Source organism: Condylura cristata, unplaced genomic scaffold (assembly GCF_000260355.1).
Source record: "Condylura cristata isolate star-nosed mole 26May11 unplaced genomic scaffold, ConCri1.0 scaffold00008, whole genome shotgun sequence".
Lineage (NCBI taxonomy): Eukaryota > Metazoa > Chordata > Mammalia > Eulipotyphla > Talpidae > Condylura > Condylura cristata.
In genome coordinates, this window is record NW_004567109.1 from 58,924,496 (window position 1) to 58,933,943 (window position 9,448).

The 9,448-nt window shown below is 47.8% G+C and overlaps 1 protein-coding gene across 2 annotated transcripts in view; it reads right to left on the reverse strand.

The window, feature by feature from the left end:
* SH3PXD2B (SH3 and PX domains 2B) overlaps positions 1-9,448 on the reverse strand; it is a 107,613-nt gene that overhangs the window by 68,785 nt on the left and 29,380 nt on the right. For both annotated transcript variants that reach the window (XM_012722573.1, XM_012722572.1), the window contains exon 2: positions 8,655-8,735. In XM_012722573.1, the coding sequence (XP_012578027.1) occupies positions 8,655-8,735 (81 nt within the window). The remainder of the gene's footprint in view (positions 1-8,654; positions 8,736-9,448) is intronic.

Here is a 9,448-nt window from a genome sequence, read left to right on the forward strand (position 1 = left end):
CAAAGTACACTGCTGAGGGGAGCAGCGGGCGGGTCAGGAGAGGTCTGCTGTGCCATGTGGATCACCTCTGGGGTAGGGATCAAACTCATGCAGAAGTGGCTTTAGCCTCTTACTGCTGTGCTTTAACTTGCTGCACCACCAGGGAGGGCCCCAGATAGTTCATTTTTTATTAAGTATATATCTCATAAAATTTAACATTTCAACCATTTTAAAAGTCCAGTTAAGCGGTATGTTGTGCAACTATTGCCTCCACCCATCCCCAGAGTCTCTTCACCAAACTGAAACTCTATGTTCATTAATCTTAACTCCATTCCCCCTCCTCAGTCCCTGACCATTCAACTTACAACACCCTACCATTCAACTGTCTACCTGTAAAATCTATTCTAGATACTGCATATAAATGGAACCTTACAATCTTTGTTTCTCTGTAACTGTTCTTTTACTTAGCAGAATGTCCTCAGGATTCATCCCTGTTGTTTTATGTGTCAGACTTTTCATCCTTTTGAGGACCAAGTAATATTCCACAACGAGGTTGTCTTTCAAAATTCATGCTATCCAAGTCCCCCCTAATGACTAGGGCTGAAGTATCCAACAGAATTTTCTGCAAAGATGGACATCTCTATTTACACTGTCCCACTTGATATTTAAATGTTTCTGAGCACTTAAAATGTGGCTCTGTGCCTGTGGAATGGAATTTTTAATTTTATTTAAATTTGCATTTAAGTAGTCTCATATGACTAATGGCCACCACAGTCCGGGACAAGGCAGGGCTGGACTAGGGCACTTACCCTCCTTTTTTCAGTCTCTTCTTGACTTTCCTTTCAATGGTAACTGTAATCTGTGAAATCACTGTTTGCAAAGATAGGAGGCGAAAGGCTTTTTGATCTTAGTGTGTCTGAGTTCACAGGCCACAGCTGCTTTCATGAGAGAACTATCACACTTGGCATTGTGACAATAATCTATTCACACCCCCTCCCCCCCAGAAGCCCCAGACCTAGAAGCAGGCCCAGAAAGTCCAGTCTCCAGGAGATGATATCTTTGGAAACTAGAAGTCATCCACCATCCTTTCCCCCAGATAATAAATGAAGTGGAGCTGGGCTGAGGAGGACTGAAACCCAGAAAGCCAGTGAGTCAGCTGGGTGGTGGGCAGGAAGAGAGAGGGAGCCACGTCAAGTTGCCACATCACAAGCGTGCAGGGGAAGGAGAGAACACTCCATCAGCAATTTTCAAGACATCGGCTTGTGGTCGAGGAAAAGCAGACACTCTGTCCAAGGAAAACACCGAGGAGAAGCACACGTGGTTTGTGTTAGTGGCAGACTGGACTGGGAGGGGTTTACTCCCTCAATATCACCGCCTCTGAGAGAGCAGGAGCAGGAAGTAGAGAGGGCCATGGCTCGTCAGTCCTAGAAGCAGACCAGCAGGAAGCACAGGACACCTGGGTCACTCAGAGCCCGCCACCCCTCCCCTCTGCACACGACTCTCCATCCTTACTGCTGCTCCCCAGTCCAGACTGCATCAATTATCGGGTCGCACCCCTCCCACTCCACCACCTCCCGAATGAATCGATCAACGAACAAATGAATGAAAAAAAAGTGGTTAACTGGCTGGGTCAGCCATTGTGTAGGAAAGAAGAAATTCCGTTCTAGGTAGCGGCAGTAGGACTTGGATTTGGTGCAAGTGACCAAAAAAATCTTGCTGCTTTCTATTTTAGAAATAGATTTGCTATGTGGAAAATGGAAGCTACCACCATATATTTTCTTAGCTACACACCATTGACATGACTACAGCTACAGCGTTTCAAGGCAGAAGGGAAAAAATGCTGCATTAACCATGGAGGAGGCATGCCACGATTTCAGAAGACGTCTGGAGAAAATGGGGAAAAGATAGAGTCTAAGAGACCCAGCAAAGGTGGTATAAGTAGGAATGATGGAAGTCTCGCCTAGATATTGGCTCCAGGATCTTGCTGAGCAAGGCGGCCTGGGGAGTGAGAACTCATTGGTTCTGCCACCCCAAAAAACTGTCCCCAGAAAAGAGGCATGAAGATATCCCCTTCCCTTGGGCATCTGGGTAAAAAGTGAGTTCTTTTGGGCATATTAGTGCTCATTAGTGCACTTGGAGCTGCCAAACTCTCAGAAGGGGGGCAGGTCAGTTCTGTCGCAATCAAAAATGGACATGGTGTTTCCCATACAACTTGGGAGTAGCTGCTCCAGACTCAAGATCTCACTTCCCTTCTCCATGGAGAGAAAAAAGCACAGCAAACTCCCAGCTTTCTGTTAGTTCTCTGACTGTACCTTGCAAGCAGCTCCAACTCTACAAGAATCCTCATGCCTAGAAGCAGCCCTCCCCAGGGTCCTCTGCACAGAGTCCCTGTCTAGAGGACAGCTTCTCCTGAGAGCTCCCTGAGGGGTGGAGTGATCCAGTTGGCCTCATACCCTGCACCATCGGAAATCTGCAAGACACTCAGATAAACCATGGTTTTGCCCCTCCGGCCTCTACACTTTTGCACCTGTGATTTCTCCTGTGTGGAATGGTCTTCACTGGTGGTTGAGCACCTTACTCACTGTGAACAAATGTCACCTACTCCAGGAAGCAAGCCCTGCTTGGCTGGGATGAACACCTGTGGTTTAACTGTGCCTTCTTGGAGGGTAGCCTTGGGTCTGTGACCATGGGTCTCCAGGACAAAAACGAACCGGTGAGGAAACTCAAGGGGCAGGTTATATGGCACAGCATCACTTAATGTCTGGGTCTGCTGGTGAAAGGTTTCATGCCCTCCCCAAGAGGGACTGCCCACCTCTCACAGGGAGGAGTCAATGGCCCTTCAAAGCTTGGCAGCAGGCAGAGCTTGGGAGGCAAACTTCTCTTTGAAAAGACAGATTGGAAGGCAATCTGGACACAATTTTCAGACTCAGTTACTTGTGGGTGTGATCCTAGTCCACTGCTTTCTGGGTACATGACTCTGCTCTCCCGGCCTTAGTTATCCCCTCTGTGAAATGGAAACAATGCTGACTTTGTACTTGTGGGGTCTACCTGAGAAGGCCCATAAAGCCGGCACCGGCTGTATCTCAGTAAGTGGTCGCTGTGGGCAGTGTGGTCATCTCCAGTACCTGGTTCGGATGTCAGCTCCTTCTGCCAGTCTGATGGACTCTCTAGCTTAGGTCCCGGCTACTGCAGAAAGAGAAAGTGGCCTGCCCAAGATCACACAGCTGGTAAGGCAGAGAGCTGGGACTTAAGAGCAGGCCTTCCCATGCTATTCGCAGGATCCTATGGCCTATGCCCTTATGTGAACAAGATGGTAGCTAGATGTCAACTAATCTTGCCTAGCATAATTTTTCGGGTGCAGTTTTGCTAAGATAAGAGTTAGGAAACTACAGTGGAAGCACAGGATAATGTGAACTATCACAAAGAGCACCTTCTCCTTGGAGACATCGAATCTCTTCCGACAAAGGAGCCTGTGGGATGCATCTTTCTTCTGATTCAGGCAGCCTCTGGGACTATAGACTACTTCTGTTAGAATGTCCTGCCCCCACCAGAGTGGACACTTACTGTCTTCTGTCATTTGAGGCAGGTCCTGCCTCTTCTTTGGTAGAAATCACTTCTCTGATTTCCTCTGTTGATCCACATTCACTGGTATGACAATGTTTCTACGCCATCCTTGGGCTAGCTCTGAATAGCCCAAACACTGACCCTAAAATAAACTAGACTTTTGCTTAAATTGTTGTGGTGTCCTCTTTTTCCCTGAAGTCACTGAGGTGACTTGTTGGCTACAGCTTGGAGATACCTGGTCACACTGTAGCAGACACCACCCTGCTTGGAAGTAGAGAAAGACAGGGCCTTGTAAACAGGTTGGCCCCTAGATCTAGCCAAAACTGAAGTCAATGCCCTTAGTCTTCTCAGTGGCATTTAGCTAATCTATGTTCTTTTACATAACTCATCTTGACTGGATTTCTGTCATCTGTAACTATAGCAGTTCTGACTAAAACAAGATCTCACAGCCAGTTAGTGGCAGGATTTGGATCAAAGCCCAGGATCTTAACCACTCCATTAAACTGGCATCATCCCCTGTTCTACTCTTTATGCCAATTCCTAGCAACCCATGCTCATCAATAACAGGTGGTATCTGCTCAGGTTTCAACAGCTCAGAGACTGCTCTCACGCACATCATCAAAGAAAATTAAGATACACATCACATAGTACAAAATATATTCTTTTAAAGTATGTGATTCAGTGAGTTTTTAAGTATATTTACAAAGCTGTGCAACCATAACCACTATAGAATTCTAAAACATCTTCTTCACCCCCAAGAGATGCCCAGTACCCACGAGTAGTTTTTCCCACTTGCCCTGCCCCCAGCTCCTGGCAACAATTAATCTGTTTTCTATGCCTGTGGGTTTGCCTCTTCTGGTCAAATCATCACTTTTAACTCCATGGGAACCCATTAAGTAGCCACTAGAGGGAGGAGCACTGGGCAGCAGAGTGGCTAAGGTCATGGAATCTGTGAAATGTCTTCAAATTCAGGTTTTGACACTTCCTAGCTGTGTGACCTTGGGTAAATGACTTCACTTCTCTGAGCTTGTGTTTCTTATCTGTATGATTTAATAAGCTTGATATGAGGATTACTTGAGTCACTCCTAGATGCTCAGCAGTCAGTGCAACAGAAATGCCAGCTGTGATACCCCATGTTACTGATGATGATGAGTAGGACCATCATGTGCCCAAGGCCACACAGCACAGGTGGCTGGGCCCCAAGTTTCCTGACTGAGTCCTCTGCATTTTCCATTACGCCACACTGGCTGAGCTGTTTCTCCATGAAAGCTCAGCCCTCCTCATACTTTGAGCCAAGTTACTTCTGAAAAAAAGAAAAAGAAAAAGAAACCCAAGGCTACTTGCCAGACAGGAGGGAGAGGAGGGTGGAACCATGAAGTCATCTAACTTTAGGGTGTGCAAGACCCACAGGGTTGGCCTTGCCTGTTCCTTGGGAACAGCTGACTTTGGTGGGTGGGGGTCTAGCTGCAACCCTAGCCTCATCCAGCTTCCCTGCTGGGGAATGGGGAGTGGAGGAGGCTGTTTCCAGGATGAGCAGGACCCTCTGGAATTCCACGACTTTCCCACTCCAGCCGCCCATCTGGGACTCTTTAAAGCTGGCTGAAGCCTTGCTTTTAGACGATTCCGTTATGGGCAGGGCGTCTGAGGCAGCTATTTATGTTATAGCAAACTCCCAATTATTACCAATTATGCTGAGCGGGAGGGAAAGCTCACTTTTGAGTTATGGTAGAAACACGAAAGTTGAATCAGAACTGGAGGGTGAAGGAGAATGGGTTTTGGCCAGGGAGTCTCGTGATCCAAATCTGGTACAAGAATTCCAAATGATGTCACTTTGGCAAGTCCCACCTCAGCAGGGGAAGAGCAGGTGACAGCTAACGGAGGGGGTGGGGGGCTGACTGAGGCATGTCACAAGAGCTACCAAGGGAAAGTGCTTTTCTTTTTCATAAGTGCACGAGGAAACTCAGCCTCAGAAACAGAGGGAACAGCAAGCTGAGGCCTGAAAAAGCCAAGCTGAGACTTAAACCCAAGCCAATTCAGTCTGAGAAGTCAAGGTCTTCACCTCTGAGTTTGCTGAGATAGGGAATGCCATAACCCAGTCGAGTTGCTCATGCACTACCTGGCCCATGAGCTTTAGAATGACAGCAAGTGGCCTTTCTTGGTGAGCTTCCAGGGCATCTTCCCACCTGCCTTCTCAAAGAACCTAGTCCTCCACATGCTGCTGGATGAATGACCCCCTGCCTTTGGCAAAAGTTGACAGGTCCTCACAGGGCCCTTGGGACGGCTCTCTCTCCTGGAATCTGGAATTGGTGCTCAAACTCCAGCTTGACTGTGGCGAAAGACTTCACCTCTCAGGGCTGAAGGTACTGCTGGGGACCCTTTGGGAGCCAAGGATGAATGACAAGCTTTCTCTAGGGCTGGTCAGGGGGTACTGGCAGAAAAAGGAGCAAGCAAGACAGGAGAGCCATGGACATGGTGTCATATGGCCGGGGAAGCTGTCAACTCCCTGGAGGGTCACTCAGTTGCTGGGTCCAGCCCCTGTGAGGCTGCCTGTATTTCCCTATGGTGTCCATGTGCACACCATAAACCCATCCCCACACCTCTCTGCCAGCCTCAGGTAGTTGAGTGGGTGTTTGCTCCGTGGATGGTACTATCCCCAGGAAGCAACCATGTCTGGTGCTGCTCTCTGCCTGCCCTAGACTTCTGTAGAAGGGTCAGTCAGGCCAGAGGCCTCTGAAAGCAAAAAGCAGGTAGTCTTCCCTACATAGACCCTTGGTGCTTGAAAAGTCAGCCTAGCAAATTGCCAAATAAGTCAGTCTAGCAAGTGGCTAAATATTGGCAATGTTCACCCTCTGGACTGAAGACCTGCCATATGGACCCGTGTAAGTCACCTGTGCACCTGGGTCCGTGGGCTTGGCCATTCTCATGCAGGGCTGTGCTCATGGCATTCAGAAGAGGTGGCTATTGTCACCTCCTTCTTCTCCCAGGCCTCAGTCTGCCCCTGCCCCCCACCCCTTTTGTTCCTGTTAAGCCCATTCTGGATAGTATCGTAACATTTTTAACATACAGCCTCTTTGTGTATTTATTTCCAGGACATGCTTGTGCATGCCAGAAGAAAAATACAATCTGTTATGATACTGTTTGATCTTGTTGCATACTAAACACAAACCACCACTAAGGAGTTCAGTACATTTAGAAAAATTAGGTAACTCATGTCAACTGCTTTCCATTAGGCAATGATTTCTGGAAGTTTGTTATGTAGGCATGAGAAATTGTTTTAGCGATACTGAGGAAATGGGTTGAGCTTGAATTATTACCTCTCCCCACCCTTAGAATAAAGGAATCCAAGCTCCAAAAGTGCTGTTTGGCATTTTTAGAAACTGATTAGGTCAGTGTAAATCAAGGATGCCTGTGGTTAAAATCACCCAACCTTCAGACAAAATCTGTGAGGCCCACAGATGAATGGTGTGGGAGGACAGGATGGCGCTGGATGGTGTGGAGGAGCAGACAGTGTGGCGGGCAGGGCGATCATCTGTCCCAGCAACGCCTACCATTTTACATCTGTCATAGCTGTTTTGACTGCAGGGGCAGAGCAGGGGCCCAGCTAAGCCCATCACATTCCTCAACTCTATCAACTGGCTAGTAAGAAGTCTATAAAACACTACACTGTTTGCTGGGGCCTCTGGGAAGTGACGGAGTGGGGGCCTCTTGTTGAGAGGGGGCCCAAACAGGATCTGAGGACAAAGCCAACTCTATGGAAGTAGGAATGCAGAAGAAGCTAGGCAAGGTGACACTGTGAAAACCATGGGTCAAGCTGTGCCTGAAGCCCACAAGGTTTCTTTTCCTAGAATATTCAGTTATAACAGCTCCCCACCCCCGCCTGCCCCTACATGCTCGGCAACCCCATTTATGTAAGCCAATTTGAGTTGGTTTTCTATCACCTGTCACTGAAGTGTCCTACCTGGTACACCAAGGAAGGATAACGCCTTGCATTGGCCTGAAAGGTGACATGAGCCCTCACCACAAGGCAGGGAGGACTCATAGAGTCAGGAAGCTCTCCTCTGCTGTTAGAGATGTTTTCTAAAGAGTTTTGTTGTCACATCATGAGGAACTGTTACTTCTCACATGGACACACTGGCATTTGTCTTTGGTGACATACCGATAAAGCTATTGACCCACGGATTACAGTTCTTTTACCTGATGGACACGGGCTTACACTGAGCTGTGCCTTTTCCCTGATACACATGGTGGTCACTTATTCATACATTCATTCATCAAACACTGACTGGATACATGCCATATCCTTAAATAAAACATTAAGGACAGAGAGAGGAAGACGTGGTTCCTGCCCACGAGAGTCACAGTCTAGAGGGGCAATCTCAATCTCGGGTCAGGACAAAGGGGTGCACTAAACTATGAGGGTGCAGAAGAGGAGGTCCTAACTGTCTGGGGAAAGAGTCAGGCCAGGTTTCCCAGAGGATCAGCACCCTAAAGGGCAGGAGTTACCTACACCAACAAGTGGGTCAGGAGGACACAGAGTGTCCCAGGTGAGTCACAGCAAGGCCCTATGGGGAGGCAGTCTGGGCCTTCGGAGCATAGCAGGCACTTCAGGAATCTGACAGGGAGAGGAGGCCAGGTGAGGCCAGAGAGATGGATGTGTCTGCAGAGAACAACCATTGAGATCTGAACATACGAATTGAACTCACCAGCAAACACAATTATGGTTCATAACACAAATTCAAATCTGTACTCCAGAGCCATATAGAAATGATTTCCAGGTTACCCTCTAATCTGGAGCAGTCACAGGTAGCTTTTTCAATTTGAAAAATCCCAAATACCAAGGTACATTACTTCTTTCCCTAAAGCAACAGACATATTTTTAAAATATGGAATGTTCCACACATTTGCATGTCCTGCTTGTGCTAATCTTTAACTCGTCCCAATTTTAGACTATGTGTTGCTCAAGTAAGCTCATGATGTCATTTTGAAGTCCAGAAAATAGAACACCGAGTGTCCACTGTGGGGAGGGCCTGGATTCTGAAGAAGAAATGGAAAGGGAGTCCAATTCACACCCCTGCCCTCCCTGCAGCTCACTGGAGACCCCAAGTCCTTACCTGGAGGTCAAAGAACTTGCTATAGCGCCGGTAAATGGCCTCGGTGGAGCCGCTGGACCACGTGACTCGGATGATGTAGACCTGCAGGAGGCAAGAAATGGGATCAGGCACTGTGGGGCCTTTCTAGGATAGTGGGGGGATCTGATGAGGCTGAAGATGGGAGCTGCTTTACTAACCCCAGGGCCCACCTTTTTAACCTTTGTCACAAGTCGCAATCCACAGAGAAAATAACACATTGATGACAACTGGGCAAACCTGAGTGGCAGCAGGTGGGCAGAGATCCCTGGCTGGGCACTTTGGTGGCCTGAACATCACCAAAGGTTAAGGGATCAACACGATTATGTGTTGTTACAGGGTAGTAGTATGACAGTTAAAAAATACACAGTTGACCCTTGAGCAGCATGGTTTGAGCTTGAATGCCAAGTTATAGAGTTCCTCAGAAATGGCATCTCCAAATCCAAAGTGGATTTATTTCAAAGCAGCAAGGCAGAGAGGAAGGACTTTGGGTTCCAGTGTCATGGAACTCTAGATTCGAACAATTTCTTGGAGCCTTAGATTCGAACAATACCTCTTGAAGCCTTAGTTTTCTTATCTGTAAAATGGGTCATCAAGTCCAGTGATCCCACCCTTTGTGATAACTCAAGGTACAGATACACAATGGTGGAGAGAGAGGTGGTACAGATACACAAGGGTGGTGAAAGAGGTGGTACAGATACACAAGGGTGGGGGAGAGAGGTGGTACAGATACACCAGGGTGGGAGAGAGGTGGTACATACACCCAAGGGTGGAGAGAG